This window comes from Choloepus didactylus, chromosome 8, assembly GCF_015220235.1.
Source record: "Choloepus didactylus isolate mChoDid1 chromosome 8, mChoDid1.pri, whole genome shotgun sequence".
NCBI classification, from domain to species: domain Eukaryota; kingdom Metazoa; phylum Chordata; class Mammalia; order Pilosa; family Megalonychidae; genus Choloepus; species Choloepus didactylus.
The window spans coordinates 12,578,969-12,603,634 of NC_051314.1; the positions used below are offsets into that span (position 1 = coordinate 12,578,969).

Here is a 24,666-nt window from a genome sequence, read left to right on the forward strand (position 1 = left end):
ATAAGAAATGACCAAACACAGCAAATTTGCAGAGCTAGAGCAGATTAGACGTTACCAGGGGAGGGGAGAAGAGGAAGAGGTAAAACGGAAGTTTATTTAAAAAAAAATTTTTTTTAAAGTCACTGAAGTAGATTTGATGCCACATCAAAGCAATACTCGTAAGGCCTTAAGGGGGGTGGGGAATAGTATACAATCATTAAGAATCATGTAGATCTCTACTGAGAACAAAAATGCTCGCAATATATATTGTTAAAAAGTAGATTATAAAACAGTGTATCTAGCATAACTGACATATCTCAGAGGCCATAACTTGAAGGCAACTATTATGTTAAATATGCTTATTTCTGGATTGCAGAAATGACTGTTCCATAAAAGACATGTAAAATTTTATGTACATTTTTAAAGTTAAAAACAACAAAAATGAGTAAGATCACTTTTTTTGGAAGTGAAGTATGCCCAATTTTGTTTCCTTGTTTAAAATCAAACAATAACAGGCAAAATCTAAAGCCTACTGTGAATATTAATAGCAGGATAAAAATGGATTTCATAGGAAAAAGCGTGAATTTTTCAGAATCAGACTGCTTTCTAGCTAAGGAAAAACTTCAACACCAAGAATAATTTCAGAATAAAAGCCAAGGTACTAAAAGCCATGGACTGCTGGATATCTAAACAAAATGGCTTAGATATTCAACTGCCTGAAAGCAAAGGGATAATCATAGTGCAAGCTCTTTTATTATATTCAATTAGAGAAACAAAAATACCCAAAATAGAAGATATTCAAACAACTCTCACTCTTCCCATTTCCTCAGTCACATTACAGGAACAGGTTAAACAAACAAATACATTTAAAAACCTATTTCAAAGGACACATTATTCCTGCTGCCAGAAAAATGGAAATCTATATCAAGAATAACCACATTCACATCCTTTCAAACAAAAACAATGCCAAGGGACATTTCTGTTGTGTGGTTTAAAAAATGTAATACAATTAGAAACCGAAATGTCCATCTGTAAGAGATGAAATACAATGAAATACTATATACAGCCATAAAAAGAATACATTGCGTGTTGAAAGGGGAATATGTCCACATTGTGTAAAAGAAATAATCTGTTATAGAATACATGTGATCTCGTTTCTGCAAATATAAACTCACATATAGGCATAAAAGGATCAAGAAGTATATACACCAGTTATCAGTTACCTTTGGTAGACAGATTATAAAAGCCTTTTACACTGCAATTTTAAAAAGAACAACCTACTTTTAAAATTAATCATGTATATTAACTGTGTTTTAAAACTTTGGATTCTGTGTGGGACCAAAGGTAGAGATGTTTATATGGTGCAAAATATATATTTTCTGTAGCACCCAAACAAAAAAAACAAACAAAACAAACAAAAAAATCAATCATGTAGTAGAAATAGAGTGCGCACACACAAGAGCACGCATCTACATGCACAGCCAATATCACGCCTGATAATAGGACATGAACTTACCCATGTTGCTCATGGGGCGCATGCCTTGGGGAGACTGCCCAGACTGCTGATTCTGTTGGTTCTTTGCTTGCACCTGGGGTTGTGTGGGCATCTGATTTACTTGATAGGGTAGTCCAAGAGCTGCGTAGGCTCTTTCTATAGAGCTGGGATCAATCTGACTAACAGTACTTAGGCTGGGGGTGGACTGTTGGCCCACCCCTAGAGAACCAGCATTTCCAAGTCCAACGGCTGCTCCAGTCAAAATTGCTAGAGAAAACAAAAGAAATGGTATCATAATATCAAAGATGGTGACCAAAATGTTTGAGTGAACTTCAAAAGGATAAAACTATTGTTCATGTGATTATGAAACACCTCAGTACAGTTACTCTTTTCTCTCATTATTTCCTCGAAAAATTTCTAGGTGTTGAACTGTCTGGTCAAAGATCATTAGCACAAAAGACTTTTTTTTTTTTTTTTAATATTTCATTTTAGCACAAAAGACTTTTGATCCAAAATATCAAATGGCACTCCCACATCCAGTGCAATGTTCCCATCAAGAGGGTATGAAATGCCCAAAACCCATACAAATCCAGTAACAGGTAGTGTCAAATCTGCCAAAGTGACAGGAGAGAAAATGTATTTCTTAATAAAACAGAAAACTTTGCTATTTTTCCCCTTCGAATGAATTGCCTATTTCCTACTCCCCATTTTCTGCCAGGATAGTTATGATTTTTTCATTAATTTAAGAACATTAATTTTTTCACATGATGCTCACATATTCCAAGTTCATCTTTCAATCCTGCTTAATGTTCTGTTTCTAGAGAGAGGGTTTGGTAGCTATGCTTTTAAACTGATCTTTTTACTTATGACTTCTCTTTGGTTTATCTCTAAAAGCTCTTCTTCATCCCAGTTATAAAAATAATCTCGAATTTTCTTTCTTTCCAACAATTTCAAAGTATCTGAATATTTAGAGCACAAGTAGAGAATAGTAACTTGCTCAATACCAAAGCAAAGATTTTTTTCAGTTTCCATGCATTTAAAATAAATTCTATCATTGAAGGAACCTAATAGGAGCCAGTTTATCTGCCTGGTTCCTGTAAAATTTGTAAATTCTATATGCACATACACATGGGAATGTTTCTGGATTTTTCTATTCTCTTTTACTTTTCTGTCAACTCTGATACAAATGTTGTCATCTTATAATTTTTACAACTTTATAAGTAATTCAATAAGGAATTTTTAAGTTACCATACTCCTTATTTGAAGTTTTCTTGGCTATTCTCACAAATTTGTTTTTCCAGATGAACTTTGGGATCATTTTATCAATGTCCCTAACTAATAATCTCATTAACAGTGACTGCAACTGTGTAAAATTGATGTTTTAAAACTGTATCAAGCCTACTCATCTAGATAGCTGCCATTTATTCACCATTAAATCAATCTGCATTTGTGGTCAGTCAGCAATATATGTAGTTTCCTATAAAAGCCATTTAGCACAGGTGAAATCACTGCCCTCCCCCCTACGTGGGATCTGACACCCAGGGAAGTAAATCTCCCTGGCAACATGGAATATGACTCCCAGGGAGGAATCTAGACCCAGCATCGTGGGATGGAGAACATCTTCTTTACCAAAAGGTGGACGTGAAAGGAAATGAAACAAGCTTCAGTGGCAGAGAGATTCCAAAAGGAGCCAAGAGGTCACTCTGGTGGGCACTCTTATGCACCTGTTTAGGTTCTAATGAATTGGAATGGCTAGCAGTAAATACCTGAAACTATCAAACTACAACCCAGAACCCTTGAATCTTGAAGACAATTGCATAAAAATGTAGCTTATGAGGGGTGACAATGTGATTGGGAGAGCCATATGGATCACACTTCCCTTTATCCAGTGTACAGATGGATGAGTAGAAAAATGGGGGCAAAAAAAAAAAAAAAAAAAAAGGCCCCACTGTTCTTTTTTACTTTAATTATTCTTTTTCACTTTAATTTTTATTCTTATTATTTTTGTGTGTGTGGTAACGAAAATGTTCAAAAATTAGTTTTGGTGATAGACGCAAAACTATAGGGTGGTACTGTGAACAACTGATTGTATACTTTGTATGACTGTATGGTATGTGAATATATCTCAATAAAATTCAATTATTAAAAAAAAAGCACCATCACAGAGCCACACCAAAAAAAAGAATTTAAAAAAAGCCATTTAGCAATGAATAGTTACCAGTTTACTATATTTTTGGTTGCTATATTGAATGATTTTTAATACTTAGACAATCACATCATCTGAAACATCATCTGAAAGTAAATGTAATTCTTCTTTAGTTCTTTTGTCAATTACCGTCAGGTATGGACATATAATTCTATATACAGCAGTGATATATTTCTTTTAATACTTCACAATAGTATAACCAATACACCTTCCATACCTATCATTTTACTTTTTAATTAGAGCAATGGCACTTGCTGCAGATTTAGAACTTGTTCAATGTGACTAGATTGGGGGGGGTGGGGGGAAGAACCTGAAAAATCTTGTTTTTATAAAGAATGAATACTAAGAGTTTCTGGATCTTATTTTACTAACAAGCAGTTCAGTTCTATGCATTAATATGAAGTCTAAAAGGAGCAGAAAAAGTAAATGGAAAAAAATAATTTCTTCAACACAGTATGACAGCAGTAGGTAGTCACAGGACCTCACACAATCAAAGTACTCTGAATCTTAACAAATTGCACTGATGCTATTCCAAGAAGAATTTTAGTGTAAAGCTTCAAAAGATTTAATCACTTACACTGTTGATTTCTCTTATCTCCAGCATTTTTGAGGGGGAGACACACAGGACAATCATGTCTTGTACAATTCTTCCAGTGTGAAATGATTTGTCGAGAAGATGCACAGTGTGCCACTAAAGAAAAATGATTTTAAGTGCAGATTATATTTTTATTAATAACAACACTTACAGAGCACTTAAGGGCTACAAATGTATTAACTCATTTCATTTTCATAACAATCCTATAGCAAAGCTCCAATTAATACCCACCATTTTACAGTTGAGAAAACAAGCAGAATAGTTATTAATTTGCATAAAATCACAAAGGTTTTAAAAAGTACTAAAATTGAGGTTCAAACTCAATCTGGCTCCAGAATCCATATTTTTAACCAAGATGTTAGACAGCCTACTTTATTCTAAGTAAAGATATTCTAAGCCAGTATTACGTCTACACATGCTTATATAAAAAAGATTTTTAATGACTCCATACGTAGACTTTTATAGATATGTATGAAATTTGGTAATATTGTTTGGTATTTGCTTATATGACAGTTAGCAAACCCTCAATAATAATTGTGCTATGCTGGGGCAAATCATAGTCAATGAGGATTATGACAGAAGGGAAGACCTTAAAATTTCTTCTCCTACCATATCCTTAGATACTTGCTTACAAGTATCATGTCCTATTAATGAGTAAAGACACTACCAATAAGATATTCAAGATAGACTTGATCACACTTCTTCTCTTCTTCCTGACTACGTTCATATCTGTAAATGTTAATTACCGAGCGCACTAACCCTTTAACTACTCACCTTGGCAGGACTTGCCTGACTGACAGTGTGTCATGTGGTTTAAGACATTCTTCATTGTGCGACAGTGGGGAAGATTGCACTGCCTTACTTCCCCATTAGCCTGCTCCCGGCGCTGGCACTTGTGAGCATGCAGAAGGAGTACAAGCTGCTGCTGGATGAGCTTGCGCTTCTCTGGATCAGCTGTGTGTGCTCCAGAACCCATCCCTTGAGCTACTGGAGTCACCAGGGCTGGCTGCTGGACCTGCGGGGCCTGCTGTTGGCCCTTAGGGATATAACAATAAAGATATACTTAATGTTAGGTGTCATAATGTGCTCTCTCTCTAATAATCAAGGACCTAGACACTTTTAATTAAAACCTTTAAAGATGGTCTATTCTATGCCAAGCTCTATTTTTCAATATGGGGGATTTAAAGATCAGGTATGGCTCCCACCATCAAAAAGCTCAGTTTAGTGAGAAAATAACAAATTACAGCATTACTAAGTTATGTAATCCAAGTATGAATAAAGTGTACAGAGTGAAAGCAAAGATATGGATGAGTAAAATCCAGTGAAAGAGGGAAGAGCAGAGAATTCGTAATGAAGAGCATGTCCAAGTTAAGTGTTAAAGAACAACGAGGAAAACTCCTAGAACATAACGTAGGGAAACATCTTCAAGACCTTGTATTAGGTGGCCACTTCCTAAACTTTACACCCAAAGCACAAGCAACAAAAGGAAAAATAGATAAATGGGAACTCCTCAAGCTTAGAAGTTTCTGTACCTCAAAGGAATTTGTCAAAAAGGTAAAGAGGCAGCCAACTCAATGAAAAAAAATTTTTGGAAACCATGTATCTGACAAGAGACTGATATCTTGCATATATAAAGAAATCCTACAACTCAATAACAATAGTACAGACAGCCCAATTATAAAATGGGCAAAAGATATGAAAAGACAGTTCTCTGAAGAGGAAATACAAATGGCCAAGAAACACATGAAAAAATGTTCAGCTTCACTAGCTATTAGAGAGATGCAAATTAAGACCACAGTGAGATACCATCTCACACCAATTAGAATGGCTGCCATTAAACAAACAGGAAACTACAAATGCTGGAGAGGATGTGGAGAAACTGGAACTCTTATTCATTGTTCGTGGGACTGTATAATGGTTTAGCCACTCTGGAAGTCAGTCTGGCAGTTCCTTAGAAAACTAGATATAGAGTTACCCTTCGATCCAGCAATTGCACTTCCCAGTAGATACCCAGAAGATCTGAAAGCAGTGACACAAACAGATATCTGCAAGCCAATGTTCACAGCAGCATTATTCACAATTGCCAAGAGATGGAAACAACCCAAATGTCCTTCAACAGATGAATGGATAAATAAATGTAGTATATACACAATGGAATACTACACGGCAGTAAGAAAGAATGATGTTGTGAAACATATGACAACATGGAAGAACCCTGAAGACATAATGCTGAGTGAAATAAGCCAGGCACAAAAAGAGAAATATTATACGCTACCACTAATATGAACTTTGAAAAATGTAAACCAAATGGCTTATAATGTAGAATGTAGGGGAACTAGCAATAGAGAGCAATTAAGGAAGGGGGAACAATAATCCAAGAAGAACAGATAAACTATCATGGGTAAATTTAACATTCTGGGAATGCCCAGGAATGACTATGGTCTGTTAATTTCTGATGGGTATAGTAGAAACAAGTTCACAGAAATGTTGCTATATTAGGTAACTTTCTTGAGGTAGAGTAGGAACATGTTAGAAGTAAAGTAGTTATCTTAGGTTAGTTGTCTTTTTCTTACTCCCTTGTTATGGTATCTTTGAAATGTTCTTTTATTGTATGTTTTTTTTTTTTAATTCTTCTTCTTTTTTTTGTTTTTCATCCAGTTGATTTAAAAAAAAAAAAAGGAAAAAAATATGTAGAGCCCCCTTGAGGAGCCTGTGGAGAACGCAGGGGTATTGGCCTACCCCACCTCGATGGTTGCTAACATGACCACAGACATAGGGGACTGGTGGTTTGATGGGTTGAACCCTCTACCACAGGATTTACCCTTGGGAAGACTGTTGCTGCAAAGGAGAGGCTAGACCTCCCTATAATTGTGCCTAAGAGCCTCCTCCCGAATGCCTCTTTGTTGCTCAGATGTGTCCCTCTCTCTCTAGCTAAGCCAACTTGAAAGGTGAAATCACTGCCCTCCCCCCTATGTGGGATCAGACACCCAGGGGAGTGAATCTCCCTGGCAACGTGGAATATGACTCCCGGGGAGGAATGTAGACCTGGCATCGTGGGATGGAGAACATCTTCTTGACCAAAAGGGGGATGTGAAAGGAAATGAAATAAGCTACAGTGGCAGAGAGATTCCAAAAGGAGCCGAGATGAATTGGGGTAGCTGGTGGTAGATACCTGAAACTATCAAACTACAACCCAGAACCCATGAATCTCGAAGACAGTTGTATAAAAATGTAGCTTATGAGGGGTGACAATGGGATTGGGAAAGCCATAAGGACCACACTCCACTTTGTCTAGTTTATGGATGGATGAGTAGAAAAATAGGGGAAGGAAACAAACAGACAAAGGTACCCAGTGTTCTTTTTTACTTCAATTGTTCTTTTTCACTCTAATTATTATTCTTGTTATTTTTGTGTGTGTGCTAATGAAGGTGTCAGGGATTGATTTAGGTGATGAATGTACAACTATGTAATGGTACTGTAAACAATAGAAAGTACGATTTGTTTTGTATGACTGCGTGGTATGTGAATATATCTCAATAAAATGAAGATTTAAAAAAAAAAAAATGTAGCTTATGAGGGGTGACAATGGGATTGGGAAAGCCGTAAGGACCACACTCCCCTTTGTCTAGTTTATGGATGGATGAGTAGAAAAATAGGGGAAGGAAACAAACAGACAGACAGACAAAGGCACCCAGCATTCTTTTTTACTTTAATTGCTCTTTTTCACTTTAATTATTATTCTTGTTATTTTTGTGTGTGTGGTAATGAAGGTATAAGGGATTGATTTTGGTGATGAATGCATAACTATGTAATGGTACTGTGAACAATCGAATGTACGCTTTGTTTTGTATGACTGCATGGTATGTGAATATATCTCAATAAAATGAATTTAAAAAAAAAGAAGAATGAGGAAATCTAGCAAAGGTTTTTCAGGTGGGTAATGAATAAATTTTTGGTAAAGTCTGGAAGGAATGTAATTTTCCCAATAAAAAAACATTAAAATATTATTTTCTTAGTGACAAAAATGCCATGTTTTATTCATCTTTGTATCTCCAGTAAGTTTGCAGATTATCTGGAATACATGCATCAATGAACATATGACAAAAAAACAAAGAACTAAAAACATATGAGACAAGAGTTAAATAAAATCACTATAAGACAGTTTTTTCCAAAGTTAAAAAAAGCAGTGTGTCACATTTACAACTAAAAATAGTTTTACTTCAGGAAAAAAGCAATGTTAGAAGCTTCTGAAATTCTTCCATAACCAAAAATCGCTGTTTAAAACAATAGGTAACTTTTTGAGGGGGACATTACTTCTGTACAGCAGTATCAGATACAAATCAGTAGATAAGATCATTGCAAGTTTGGATTCTCTGCCAGAGTCCTCCCCTGAGGAGAAAGGCTCCACTTTTCCTACGCTACAAGAGTGCTCGTAAGCAGAAGCTGCTGGATGACAGGCCCCTAGAACTTCACTGTAGTAGCCCCACTTGCTCCTATTTGCATCAGTATTCTTATTAATCAATACCACAAAGAACAAACTACCATGTGAAATGCAATAAAGGCACAAGCCTACTCACTCACTGGGGTTATCCACTGCCTATCTATTTAGGCTCTATGTATAAATCCTAGGGCATATAGTAGAAGGCACGGAAGCTTAACTTAATTCTTTTAAATTAAAAAATGCCAGTTTGAAAAGAAGTTTGTAATAGATCACTACCCACCATGTTGGGCATTCCTCCACCAGGAACTGCCTTTTTGTCCATTGCAAATGGAGATAAGCTATTTGGTAGTACAGTCTTCGTTTGAATCTGGAGACCAATGCCACTGGCTCCTATCTGCTGTCCAGAATTCTGAGTATATGGTGAACCGTATGGATTAGGGTTGCTCATCATTCCCATCTAAGAGTAAGACAGAAAAGAAATTTATTTCTTAATGAGATATTACTAATCCTTTCCCCTTTTTCTTAATTTACAAAGACAATTTTAAAGGAAATTCTATGCTTATTAGAAAATAGACTACAGTCACATTTTCAAGATCAAGATTTATGGGTTTCAGGTATACTAAATTTACAATTTTCTGTATAAATATGTGAGATAAAGTTGTTTTAGAAAAACTCGTAAGCATCTTCATTTAACTATTTGCACTAAATAAGGTTACCACTCATCTCCAGGGTCACACATGACACTGTGTTTATATGTGTTCATTTACTGTACAAACTAAGTATGGCTTAATAAATTCAATTCAACCTAATAAAATATCTAGCCCCTAAATACATTACAGTTTTGACATGCCAAAACATTCTAATGGTTATCCTGGCATTTTGTTTATATGGAAGTGATGAAACTGGTAATTTGGGGACTATATCCCTTTTGATGTAGGGACAAGATGACACAGTATTTCTAAAACCTTTTGAATCAGAATCCTTTAGATAGATGGAGCATGCAACTTCAGAGTCCACACAATTTCTCATCATCTTAAACCAAGCTGCTTTATTCGTTGTTACTTCCTTGGCCTTTAAAGTCATTTGAATTTGCAACCCCTATGTACTTTAAAAAAAGTTTCTTTTCTGCTGTATTGCTGTAACTCCATCTAAAGCCATCATACTGTATAATGTTTAATTGAAAGAAGAGTATTAGTTATTCAAAAGCCGAATGTTTTACTGATAATGAAACGTACTATTATTTTTTTTTAAAAAAAGCATTTTTCAACAATCTCTCAAAATAAACATTTAAATAATTCAAACTGGAGTCAACTTTACACCCTAAATATAAAATTAGAAGCCCCCCTATTCCCTGATTCTCTCCTCCCACATAAGATCTAAACCGTAAGTCAGTCATCACCTACTGTAAGCACACAAGCAAGGATGCAGAATGGAAACTCAGGAAGCTACAGCTATTGTCCACTTAAAAGGAGTCATAATAGATTTCTATCCCTCTCTGCCAGATCCAATCCTGTCAGAGGGTACTTCTATTCTACCCCTAAAATCCCTCCCACGTATCCATGCCCATTGTTACTGTCTTAAGTCCTTCATCACTGCTTGGGCAGACTACACCCAACAGGTTTTCTTGCCTTCTCTCTTAGCCTCTTTCTATCGCTAACAGGAAAAACATTGTCTACTAGGGCCTTCATGCTCTTCATGAGGCCTGGCTGCCTCACCCTGGTATCCTACTGCCTTCCCATACACATTACTCGCCAATCTGAGAGTATCATGCTTTTTGAGTCTCCAGCATTTGCCTTAAGCTTTTCCTTTTCCCTAAAACTAAGAATGCTACATTTCCTTTCCTATTTGACACCTTGTTGCTAACATGTGAAGGAAACAGTATACTAAGTTCACAAAAAGCAACTTAATTTTCATCTTTTTGTTGCTTACTTAGCTGGTACAACCTGTAATTAAGAAGCAGCTGCAAATACTACTCATTCTTAAGATATATTTCAAATGTTACCACCTCTGTGAAGAATCTTTCTATTCTGCTAGACAGTTAAAGAGCTTTTTCTACCCTGCCACAAGCGCCTGTGCCTTTATTTTTAATGCAACATAGGTAACAAAATAATCTGTTTAAACATGTGCCTCTTCTATCCCCAGACCATGCACAAAAGCAAAAATCACAGTTCATTTACCTCTGAAGCCCCCTATCATCTAGTCTTCCTAAACCTTATATATAAATACCATAGCTCAGTGACTCAGAAAAATAAACTATAAAGCCATAGAATAAACTATATGAAACTGTCAAAATTCAGTTTTTAAAACCATGCAGTAGCTATACTCTCTAAATCCATATGAATATAACATCTTTATCATTTCAAAGATTTGCCTCTAGTGGAAAGGCAAAAAAAAAGAAAAAGAAACAGAACATTTACATTTTCCAGATGATATCAGAGACTCAAGAGAAGTAATTGGCCTAAGTGGTCCAATGATCATGGGGGAGTGATAAGTGGTACCATTTGGATGAAAGCATAAAAAAAATGAGGCAGTCTGAGTGGGAAGCAACCAGAGTAAAAAGTATTTATCCAGTCTCCAATAATTGGAATTTCATATGTGAATCTTGCCGGTAAGATTGCAGGGACAATTAGATACAGACATAAGGTTTAATCTGAGTTCAGGTTACTTTTGGTAAACTTGTGGCTACAAGTACTGATACTACATATGCTTTTTTTTTTTTATTAGAAGTTATAGGTTTACAGAAAATCACGCATAAAACAGTGTTCCTGTGTATCATCTTATTAACACCTTGCATTAATGTGGTACATTTGTTTCAATTGATAAAAGCACATTTCTATAACTACACTATTAACTATACTCCATAGTTTATAATAGAGTTCATTGTGTTGTACAGTCCTATGTGTTTTTCAAATTTCTTTTCTAATAACATGTATACAACCTAAAATTTCCCCCTTTTAACTACATTCAAATATATAATTCAATGCTGTCAATTACATTCACAAATGTACTACCATCACCATACATACACTTTTAGGGTACTAATATTTATACTAATACAGTTCAAAGAATATACACAGCCTACACTTGAGGGAGTTATATTTCACTTAATTGTGTTTCCTATTAGTATGAAATGGAAATTCATGATAGAATATGAAAACCATTCTATCACAGAACCTGCATGACAGACAATGAGACCAACAAAATTATTCGAATAAATAAAATGATGGGATTTGCAAGTTTCTTTGATGTCTCTTGATAATAAGCATAATGTCATTATACAAATATACCCAGTAGAATCTGTTATTTCACATTTGTTCAAATGGATACTGCCTTGCCTAGACGGAATGAATTTTAACCAGTTCCTGACCTTGCTACCTCAATCACGATGCATTACCTAGAAGCTCCAAGTCTGCTCTACAGCAGACAGACAGCCTCAAATGCGCAGGAACTGCTGTAACTGCTGGTCACTCTGGCCAACACACACTCAGGCTTTTGTTTTTCCATCTCCCTCAGCATCCTGATGCCAGAGTTCGAAAATAAAATACAACCAATCTTCCCACCTCTAACCCCTTCCATCTCCCAGAACCCCTCTTTATCTCCACCAGATAGAACAGGGAGAGAATACACTGTACTTAATTTCTGCTAGAATGTGGCTATTTAATTGTGTTCCTTCTCCATGGCTAATGTGCTCCAGATGTCCAACTACCTACACCACCTACCTGAAACACAACAATACAGACAACCACCTAAACTGAAAAGGCAGAGGGCCAGGAGGCCATAAACAGTTCTAGGCAGCTAAAACAACAATTAGATAGCAAAGACATCACTACAGGCTCTCAGAGAGGGCCTACAGGGAACTATTTTTCCTTACATGAAAAACAAAAAACAAAAAACAAAAATTGACTCTACAGGTTGCTCACAAGCTCCCAATATAACAAAAGCAGAAACTTAATGAACCACAAGAACTAGTAACAACTGTTGACAAATAAATAGGAAAAATAAAAAATAGAGCCCAAAATTAAAAATTTAAGTTTAGGAACAGTTGATACAAGGACAAAAACCATTACACGCTTTACAAGCTGTGGGCACCACAATAATACAAAACAATGCTACATATGTGACTCCAAGTTTCACCAAAGAACGAAAACAAATTACATTCAGACATATCCTACTGCCTACTGGATTGGCTAAATATCCAACATTATATGCCCATATCCATGTTATATGCAGGCACTGTGTGAGCATGGTGAACAAGGAAGGCAAGGGATCCCTCAGAATCAAAAACAAATCTTAAGCATTTTTTTTCACATTCATTCCCTTTAATCTACTACCATACCACTGTCTTAGCTTAGAGCCTTTTCCTCTTAAATTGATACTCCATACCTAAAACCACTCCATCTAAATTCTAAATCTTGGCATGTGGTCCTTCTATTAAAAACTCATCAGAATATGGCATTCAAGACACATCTTCCCCCACATCAGTTCTTCCTCCCTGTCTTACATTTAATGGTCCCTTAATGTGGTCCTCCCTGCTACACTCCTTGCCTCTACAAGGCACCCAAGTTCTGAAATGGAGACACAACTGATCAATCATCACTTTCTTACTTTAACACTGCATGGGTTAAATACTCTTTCACATCATATGGCAACAAACTAATGGTGTTAATTTAAAAAGAAGAGCTCCAAATTGTTACAGCACTCCTACCTCCAAAAGCGGGGAGGGGGACGAATTATTCCTGAGGCTAATACTCACTTAAATGAGTGAAGGTCGGAGTTTTTTAATATATTTTTAAACACCAAACTTCATCAGTCATCAAGTATACAAGATACGAATCTATCTTGATACCGAGTAGCACACACCTCTTCATAGCATGTGAGGTAACCAGAGTCACAGGAAAACAAAAGAAAATTTGTTTTCTTTTTCAGCAGATCTAAGATTACAGAATAAGAATGACAAGTAATGCATAAAGTTACTTCAGGGCTGGATTTGTGAAGGGTCCTGGAATCAGTTAGGAAGGATTACGGAACGATTACAGAGAGCTGGCATGGCTCCTGCTCTTTCTTACAGGTCTCAGTGTAGCAATGATTACCCATATATAAGATTGCAGGTAAGTCAGAGGTGTACACTGCTACAGCAAGTATGAAAACCTCGCATTTGTTTTTGGCTGTGGAAGTGTCCTTATCAATATATGAATCATCCTAATGGAATGGTATTACACTATAGCAATTAACAACTGTAACTTTTAGGCAACAGAATATGTCTGAATGTAATTTACTTTTATTTTCTGGTGAAACTTGGAGTTATATGTGTGTACTGGTTTGTATTAATGTGGCGCTCACAAGTGTATAAGGCTTGTGGCGATTTTTGTCCCTGTAACAAACGTTCCTAAACTTATATTTTTGTATTTTGGGCTCTACTTTTTTTGTTTCCTGTTTATTTGTCACTGATTGTCACTATTCTGTATATCTGTGGTTCACTAGGTTTCTGCTTTTTTAAAGAATTCCAACATCAACTCCACTGCAACTCTTTGTATCCATCACCCCACCCCCACCCCACCCAGCCCCAGCCTCTGTTCCTCACCTGTATAAGGGGAATAAACTATCTACTCATAGCATGGCTGTTAGAATTAATGCCCAAACACACATTAAATACCTATTAACAGGAGAGCTTCTTAGCATTTAGAGACTAACAGTAACTTTGGTACAATTATACTGTCTGGCACTGTTATTTAATAATATTCTGGACCTTGTCTCCTTTAATTATAAAACAGATTTATTTAGTTTTTATTTTCTTAAAACAAAACAAAAAACCCCACCAAACATTCCAAAATATTAATGAACACTTCTTAAATAAAAATGCCCTGGTTTCAAAGGTAAAAACTTCCACCACATTTATCTATTAATCTAACTGAATAAAGTCTACTAGTAGCATCCTCATAGCCACCAGCCAACTGCTGTTCATGGGGTGTACTGATCTTCTCCGTTAAAAGTCAAGAGTTATGCTTCTAGAAGATGCCAACTTAATTATATGATGTAGTTTGATCTCCCCTCCCTATAAAAATGTATAAGGACATCACAAAATTGGAACTATAATAATACTAAGCACTTTATACTACTACTATTCTAGTAAGTACAGGCATACCTCATTTTATTGTGCGTCATTCTACTGTGCTTCGCATCTAGATAATGCATTTTTTTATAAACTGAAGATGTTTGGCAACCCTGCATTGATCAAGTCTATCGGTCCCATTTTTCCAACAGCACGTACTCACTTCATGTCTTTGTGTCACATTTTGGTAATTCTCACAGTATTTCAAACTTTTTCATTATTGTTACATCTGTTATGGTGATCTGTGATCAGTGATCTTTATGCTGTTATTGTAATTGTTTTGTGGTGCCACAAACTGCGCCATAAGACAGTGAATTTCATCGATAAATGTGTGGATTCTGAGTGCTCCACTTACCGGTCGGTCCCGTCTCTCCCCCTCTCCTCAAGCCTCCCCTATCTCTGAGACACAACAATACTGAAGCTAGGCTAATTAATAAAGGCCTCTAAATGTTCAAGTGAAAGGAAGAATCTTTGTAAAAGAGTAAAAAGTTTTAAAAATATATTTGGTATTCTGTACTAAATAAAGCTAAAAACTACTTTTAAAGAGAAAAGCCTTTCAAACAGTGGCTACAATCTGGTTAATTAGAACACAAAGAATGTTAGTTGAAGTTTTCACAGTAAATGAATGCACCTTAATTTCCATCAAAACTAATAAAGAAAAATAACATTTACAGATCTCTTAGAATATAAACCTCTTAAAACATAGTGATCTTTCAAGCACGTGGGAATGTATGAAGTCTATCCAAAAACTGTGTAATGCCAAATAATCTCAAAATTGTATAATCTTATAAGTAGGCTACAAAAGCTAACGTGGACTTGGAAAATGAGAGAATAATATTCCAATACTTCCTGTCAGTGAGAAGAGGAAATAGCTGGCAATCATTTGGAACAAACTGATGGTATAGGGTATTTGGTCAGCTGCAAAAGAAATGTTTTATTTGAAATTCAATGAAAGGGCTTCTTAAAATTTGTGACAATGCAGTAGATCCTTAGCATATATATAATACGTAGGAAACGCTACACAATGTGAGAAAATTAAGCATGAAAGACAAAGAATAAAAGAATAACTGACTTCAATCCCTCCCCTCCATCACTGGAACACTCAAAAGCTTACTGATAGTGCATAAAATCAAACTGCACTTACCTTAAGAGGCTGGGGGCCTCTCAGTCCTGTTTGTCCTCCCATCTGGGGAGAGCCCTGCTGCAGTGGCTCAGTCAGCAAGTTGCCAGCATTTCCCATTCCTGGGTTTGGGTACTGCATATTAGGTCGCCCACGGCCTGCTCCAATTGAACCGTTCATGACTTGATTAGGCATCATCCCCTGTCCATTGCCTGTGGCCAACATTCCAGGATTCATGCCAGCATTCATCCCTGTGTTCATTCCCATGGCAGTCTGACTTACTGGACTGTTCATCATACCTGTTGCGGATTGTGTGGGACCCTGATTTGGACCACTAGTGCCCATCCCCATGTTGGGAGATGTCAAGCCTGCCTGTGCCATTGGGCTTTTGACCATGCTATTTATCAAACCTAATCCAGGACTGTTCTGCTGGGCCTGGCTGGCTATGCCTGGGCCTGGGCCACCAACCCCCATATTGAGGTTAGGGGAACTACCAGACCGTAGCAATTCTGACAGCTGTTTATGTTTAGAGGCTGCATCTTGCACTATGCCAAGACTTGTCTGAAGCTGACTAATATCACCACCATTGGTTAGTCCCAATTCTGTAGAGTTGATTAATTCATCTGGTAAGTCATGCTCCAAGTCAAACAGCGAGCCAAAATCTAAAAGGAAAGAGGAAAGATAAAGGTTAAAGTTTGACAGAACGAAAATTAGAAACTGCTCTATACTTTGTGCTTCAGAAGCCATCCAAATATCATTTCCAAACCTCACTCCATGGAATAATACCTATTTATTGTTTTGAGTTGTGGTTTATGATGTCATATAAAAATGCATATTGGTGGATACTGAATTATACCAATAGGTTAAAACACTTAAGAACTGCACTCAAAATAAAACCAAGGGAAAAAAAGGATCAAATATTAGTACAAAAACCATTACACAATTGCTGAAAGTTTGTACTGACAGTCCTGAAAGTATATAAAATTAAATTATACAATTTTCCAGAAGCCCTTAGAAGAGAGGTTAAAATACATGAATAAAATACCTAATACATGAAATTCAAAATGGAAACAAAAGATTGACATCATACTACATAAAGAAAGCAAGTGATACAAAGACCCTTTTAGACAACAGTCAACATGAGCTACACGAGGACAGAGGCTGTCCGCTATTCTGTACCCAACTCCTACTACAGGGCTCGCCACAATACAGACCCTCGATCTGCTTTGAGTTTGGTTTCACATGACCCACAGCTGACAGAATAGTTTTCCTTAACCAAAACCTAGCCAGGGTACAAAACCATGATTCTGGCTCCTTCAACAACATACAATCCACTCCTACTCCCCAACCCCCAAACCCACCACCACTCCCTGCCAAAAAGGGATGCCCTTTTTGCCAGTACATAAAATTACATGCGAAGTACAGATTCAGCCAGTTTCCCTACCTTGGCATTATTGACATTTGGGGGTGGGTAATTCTTTGTTTAGGGTAGAGTGCAGGGGTAGGGGAAGTAGGTTGTCCTGTGCATATAAGATGCTTAGCAGATCCCTGGTCTCTACACTTGATGCTAGCAGCATCTCTATACCAATTCTGAAAACCAAAAAATATCTCCCGACATTGCCAAATGTCTTCTGGAGGGACAAACTTGCCCCTGGTTGAGAATCACTGTATTAACTTACTACACAGATTGTGGTGTATTGAGTTTTCTTCCCTTTTAATTCTCCAAGTAGTTTTCATATTATAAAAGGTTTTACTAGCTACTTAAATATACTTGAATTGACAACTGATTATCCTATTAAAAACCAGTTCAGAACTGGAAAACAAAATATGCCTTGAATAACGACTTAACTGGTCCAATCAATCTTGGTTCCTTGGATAAGAAGTATAACTCTTCCTCTGTGTGCCCTTCCTGTGTTCTTGCAGCAGGCTATCATGGAACTGAAGTCACCTGAGTGCCTGTCTTCCTTCCTTCCCCACAACCACCTCATTCCTACCTACACCTCCCACCTCACCTGTGTAGTTATTTGAGGAGGAATTTCCTACCACTGTACACACCAACTCTGTCTAATGCCTAACACAGTAAGCATCTGGTCTTGTTTGAATTGAACTGAATTTCATACCAGGATCTCAGAACATGATTTAAAATCCCAACTTTTACAGAATTATTTTCTTTTTCCTTTTGAAAAGTCATTATAGGTCCCTCCATCATAAAAATAAAACTTATATTATGAATAGTTTTGGAATCTAAAATTTTGGAATAAAAAATTTCCCTGTGACTACACTACTCAAAGACAATTGCTTGATGTATTGATATATTTCTTTCATCATTTATTTACAAAACTGGGATCATACTTTATGTGGAATTTTATATTCCACTCTCCCCATGGAGTACCCAAAGAAATAGTCCATCAGCATAGTCTTATTATTAAATATATAGGAAAAAATAGAAATTTTAAAAACATACATTAGTGATAAAGAGGAAAAAGAAGTCATGAAGAAATTGACTAATATTTTTATAAACACATTTTAAAACTTAAGGCTTATATCAGAAAATAAGACTAAAAATGAATGAGCTAAGCATCTGAATTAATGTTAGGAACACAAAGTAGGAAGACGATCAAAGACAAAAACAATTATCAATGGAAGAGAAACAAACACAATAGTGGGTTTCCACAAAACTAGAATTTGGTTCTTTGAAAAGAGTAGTAAGACAAATTTCTGGGAGAGTTAAGAAAAAAAAATAAAAGAAAAAAATAAGGCAATACTATAATCAACTTTTTTTGCCAAAAATTTAAAAATAGACAAAAATGGATAAATTCCTGGGAAAATACACAATAAACCTCAAACAAAACAAAAAATGTATAGTTATCCACAATAGCTCAAAAGTGGAAGCAACCCAAAGTTTCCACAAGAAAGAAGATGAATGAGTAAGTAAACGTAATATATCCATACACTGGAATGAAGTTCTGATACATACTATGACACAGATGAACTTTAAAAGACAACATGTTCAGTGAAATGATCCCGACACAAAAGGACAAATATTATATGATCTCACTTACATGAAACAATTAGAATAAGCAAATTCATAGACTCCAAAATTAGAAGACAGGCTACCAGGGGGCAGGGGTAGGGATGGGGAATGGGGAGATAATGCTTAATTGGTACAGATTTTCTGTTTGGAGTGATAGAAGTTTGGGTAATGGATGGTGGTGACGGTGGCACAACATTGTGAATGTAATTAACGCCAGTGAATTGTGTATTTGGAAGTGGTTAAAAGGAGAAATTTTATGTTGTATACATAAAATTTTTACAAAGTAAGCAAAAATTTCTTAAAAACACATAGAACTCTACAACACAAAGAGTAAACCCTAATGGAGTTTGGCAAATATAATTAAAATATTGGTTCATCAATTGTAACAAATGTCCACACTAATGCAAAATGTTAATAATGGGGGAAAAAAACTGTAGCGGGGGGTATATGGGAACTGTACTTTCTGCATGGTTTTTCTGTAAGCTTACAACTGCTCTAAAATATAACTTTTTCAAAAAATGTGTCTAATATGCCCATTTGTTTACAAAAAATACATGCACATACATGCTCATAATTTTCAAAGACAATCTCTAGGAGACACAGTAAACAAGTAAACTAGTAACAGTGGGAGGGAAATTGAAGGACTTAGGCAAAGGAAAAGAAACTTAATTTTCACTTTATACACTCTTTGGCCTCTGGAATTTTGTGCCATGTGCTTGGATTACCTACTTAAAGTAATACGTAAATAATTAAGGGAGAAAATGTATAGACTAGATAAATGTCGCAGGTTCCTCCAACAAATCAATGGTATAAAAGGAAAAAAAGGGTTTTAAAGGGAGACATAGAAAGCCTGAATAATCCTATTTACTGTTTAAGAAACGAATCTTTGGTTAATCTTCCCATAAAGAAAATCACCAGATCCAGATAGTTTTACAGGCATAGCCTACCAAACTTTCAAGGAAGAGACAATTCAACCTTACAAAACCACTTCTAGAAGAATGAAAAATTAATACTCTAAAAATCACACATAGCCAGTACAAGGGAAATCACAGCCCAATCTCATTCTTGAACACAGAAGCAAGAATCCCTTAAAAAGATAAAACAAATCCATCAGTCTTAAAAATGTAGCATCATGATCAAGTTGGGTTAATCTCAGGAATCCCAGGAGGAGTTTTCAACATTACAACATTAGATGTCATTTCAGCATTCACAAAAGGGGAAAGAAAAAAATAAGATTCAACTCAATGGGTACAAGAAAAGCATTTGGTAAACTTCACTATCCAATTTAAAACAAAAACAAAAACACAAAACATGACAATGGAGAAACTGAAGGGAACCTCCTTAAACTGATACAATGTTTCTTCAAAAACTAAAAACTGACAGCAAATATGCATAAGGGCCCAACATTAAAAGTAGTTTCTCTAATACCAGAATAGGACAAAGACACCCACAATAACCATGTCTATTCAACACTGGAGTATCTAGCCAGAGCAGTAATACAAGGAAAATTACAAGTATAAAGAATGGAAAGAAAGAAACAAAACTTATTGTCTACAGATGATATAACTGTCAACACAGAAAATCCAAAGCAAATTATTAGAGATAGAATCAGCTTAGCAAGGTGAATGGATGTATGACAAACAAATTAAATTGCATGCCTGTACACCAGCAACAAATGATTAGGAATAATCTTTTTAAGAATAATTTATGTAACAGGGGAAAACTTAGGAAAAAACTTGACAATGTGTAATTATAAAATATGTGTAAATCATAAAATTTAAAGACTACATTAGTAAACAGAGTATCAATACGCCTGGTCACAAACCCTCAATATATATAAAGACGTCAATTCTTCCCAATATTGATTTATAGAGTTCAAAATCCTAACAGACTTTTTCAGAGAACCAAATAAGATGATTCCAAGTATACACAAAAGTACTTAGCTTCCTACCTCTGAATAATAGGAAAGTATCTATTTCATAGATTATTTGTAGATTAAATGAGTTAATACATGTAAAATGCTTAGAACAATGCCTGGCACATATTAAACACTATATACACCTAATTCTTATTCAGTGGAATCATTACTGTATTAGGAGACAGGCTGGCTTACAATAATGAGAGTTAACATTTATTAGGACTTCTGATGTGTCAGGCATTGTTCCAGACACCTCACATGTATTATTCTCATTAATCTTCTTAATCTCAGAAATTGATAGTAGCCACACATACGGGAGTCTGCTGAGGAGTACTACTCTAGGCCCCAGAGACTGGGGATTTTAATTTAACCAGTATTAGAGCCAAATCTGCTATATTTGGTTGCTGTTTCATGTTTATTCAAAACATTTAACATCACATTACAAAGCTGAAAATGAAGGTTAAAGGATCTTTTCTTAATGGCAATCCTGACTTAATTTCAACAGACCTAAGTGCCATGACCATTACAAGAGATCCAATCAGGTTTCAACTCAAAGAATGATTCCAATACTCCCGTTTCTCAAGACAGGTCACTTTGTTACAACCTCAACTATCTACTTCTTATTGACTATCCTCTGTTATAGCTAAATATTGTGTGTTGTGTCAGAGTATAAGCATCTTGAGGATAAGGGTATCATTTAATAGATATTTACATTTCCAATAGCACCTAACATAGAGCCTTATATCCTGTGTACACCAAAACAATGCTCACAGAATGAATCAGATAATAGTAAATGTTTCCAGCAATTCTATAACTGTATACTATAATTATTTATATTTGACTGGGCATTTATAAATTTACAAAGTTATCCTAGCTTTACTTAGAAACATTTTTCAACCACTATATAGGTTAGATTTGGAAGACTGTTTTAAAAAGTAATACATACTTTGACCCCTGATCAAACAGACCCTATCATTTCATCTTATATAAATGATAAATTGTCAAAAGTCAAGATTCCTACTTTTATTATTACTCCTAAGCTATTTTGTCTGTGCCTCAAAGTTCTGGATAGTTATGATCCCCAAATGCCATCAGCTATCACCGATATTTACTCAGCACTGCTCATGAAGTTTAAAGGTGTTTAAACCCAATTCTACTAGCTTACATGATCGCCTAGGAACTGCCACTTTGCAACTGTGAACTTAAGTTACCTCTCCTATAGAAAAGTAGTAAAACACTTTACCACCAGAAAAAAAACCTGAAAGTAACAAGTTCACAAGCAGTGACTTGAACAGCATATTGCAAAAGGCTGCTAAAATATGAGATCTTTTCAACCAAATTTTGTCATAAATGGCAAACAAAACCCAGTGGTATAAAAAACTAACAGTAGAAAAGCAGATCCCAAACCAAAAGCAAAATGTATGAAGATGCAAGGGAAAAAAATAATTAAAAATTAAAATGCCATAATTTAAGCAAATCCTTGATGAGTAGTGGCTTTAGTACTGACCAGCTTCAATTTCATGGCTTTATCACTAAAGCTCCTCAGGTTCTTTCTTTTCTTTCAACAGAAAAGAAAAAAAAGAAAAAAGAAAAAAAAAAAAAGGCCCAAATCATCTTCTCAAGTCCCCGTCTCAACTTGCCCTGGACAAGATTAGTTCAGTTCAGCAGAATTAAATTTAGATGTTCAACAAACATTAAGAAGCAAACTAGAGGGTCTTGTGACAGTTTGGGAGTTTTATTCTAAACAGAAGATGGATCTACTGAAGGAGTTTAAGCAGAACTGATACGGCACACTTGCATTTATTAGAGACCACTCAGGCAAACAAGATGAAGAATGAACTGGACAGGGTCAGGGTAGAGTCAGGGAGACCGGTTAGGGGCCTGCTGCTGGAGAAACGATGAAAGCTAGAGCTTGCACCTGGAGCAGTAGTAAAGGGGAAAATCAAAAGAATTCTATCTCAGACTGTATGCAGATAGGGGGTTAAGAGAAAAGAAAAAGACAAGGACTCCTAGGTTTCTGGCTTGAACAACCTAAGAGTAAAGAGGTACCGTTATCCAGACAGGCAATTGGAAGAAAACATGGTGTTGTGAGACAAAAGAGGGCCAAAGTCACTGCTGGAATATGTGCGGAGATGTCAGTTCTGGAACACCAAGAGAAAGTCTACTTGCCCTGGATGGAATAAGATTGACCAGATGGTATTTATGCGGCAAAAAAGAAAAAGGCAATGGAAGCAGTGTAGTTATTTTAGGATATTTGTTTTTCTTATTCCTTTGTTTTGTTTGAAATGTTTTTTTGTAATTTTTTGATAAAGTTTAAAAAGAAAAAAAAAAAAAAAGAAAAAGGCCCACGGAGAGGACTGTAGGAAACACCAGTATTTAAGGAACAATGATCTATAAGGATTTTAACCAGCAAAGGATGTTAAAACCCAATATTCCCCATCCCATCAGGAATACTGTCCTGGAAACTAAGACGCTCCAGAAAGAAATCCACTGAATGTGGATAATGGGACATAATTAATAATCTGGGTAAGAGCAGTTTCAGTAGCATTAATAGGGCAAAAGCAGTGGATTGAGAAGTAGGAGGTAAGAAAGTAAAACACCTCAAGTATTTATTCTAGATAATAAGGTGATCTCTTAGATAATTAACTTTTTACTTGCTAACTTCACCCACTCCTCTTTGAATAGAAATTTTAAAATCTGAAATGTGTTCCACTACCTTTAAACTATTCTATGGCAACTGTTACTGTTGAAAGAATGAACTCACTATCTCCAGTGAGACATTTCCTGATTAGTTTCTAAAACATCAACCCACCAACACTTCTAAATATCAACTGTTTACTGACAAGTTCCAATATACCTTTAATGATGCTCAAATACAAAATGACTTAGTAAAATGTTTTTCCTTCTGAGTATACACCCAGTCCAAACAAAGCAGTGCAAAATGTGACTGACACGACAGATTGAAATCTGATTTGAAAACTTTAACCTAATATATGAGGTTTATCCAATGGCCTGTGTATTGGACATATAACAATTTAAACAAGCAACAAGTGTGGATTAAACGTGGGAAAACTAGTGTTGAGTCAAAACAGCCTTTCATTATTACATACTGATTCTGTAGGTCGCCCTTAGTGTCTTCTATATTGTTTTTGGTTCTCATAGCATATGTAACCATACAATCACTCATAAAATTAATACTCACAAATAAATAGTCTTTCCAAATTTTAAAGATCAAGACAATTCCATGACATATGAGAAATTAGGCACCATGAATTATATAACTTAAGTATACTCTTCAAAATGAGGACCATTAACATTATAATCCCAATACTACATTGTCTTTTTTTTTTTTTTTAGTTAAGATGCAAAATTTAACTTGAAACTGAAATTATTTTGGCTCAAAATACAGTACTGCACAATAGTACCTCTTCTAGTTACACTGTTCCCCTCTTGGTAGGTTCAAACATTATTTGATTTTGTGCTTTAGGTTCTGAAGTCAAATCAACCCAGTTCTGCTCTTAAACTGTGGACATTAAGCCAAATACCCCTACTAATTAAAGTATTCTAAAACTAGTCATTCTGAAGTACTCAGAAGGCAATCCATCCATTGCTTCCGGTCTCTTTGGCTAGCTTTCTCTGAGACATTAAAATACTCTTAAAAAGAATGGACATTCTCAGATCTCAAAATCTTTATTTCTTTCATCTAACCCAGTGGATGGGGACAAAGGATGAGTAGGAGCTAGGAAGGTGAAGAATGAAGAGAAAAACA

At 35.8% G+C, this 24,666-nt stretch overlaps 1 protein-coding gene across 1 annotated transcript in view; it reads right to left on the reverse strand.

Moving 5' to 3' along the window:
* The window catches only part of EP300 (E1A binding protein p300), a 70,750-nt gene that overhangs the window by 38,247 nt on the left and 7,837 nt on the right, over positions 1–24,666 (reverse strand). The window contains exons 2-6 of the mRNA XM_037845002.1: positions 15,970–16,607; positions 8,997–9,173; positions 5,050–5,311; positions 4,258–4,371; positions 1,496–1,741 (exon numbers count right to left, since the gene is read on the reverse strand). Of these exons, the coding sequence (XP_037700930.1) occupies positions 1,496–1,741; positions 4,258–4,371; positions 5,050–5,311; positions 8,997–9,173; positions 15,970–16,607 (1,437 nt within the window). The remainder of the gene's footprint in view (positions 1–1,495; positions 1,742–4,257; positions 4,372–5,049; positions 5,312–8,996; positions 9,174–15,969; positions 16,608–24,666) is intronic.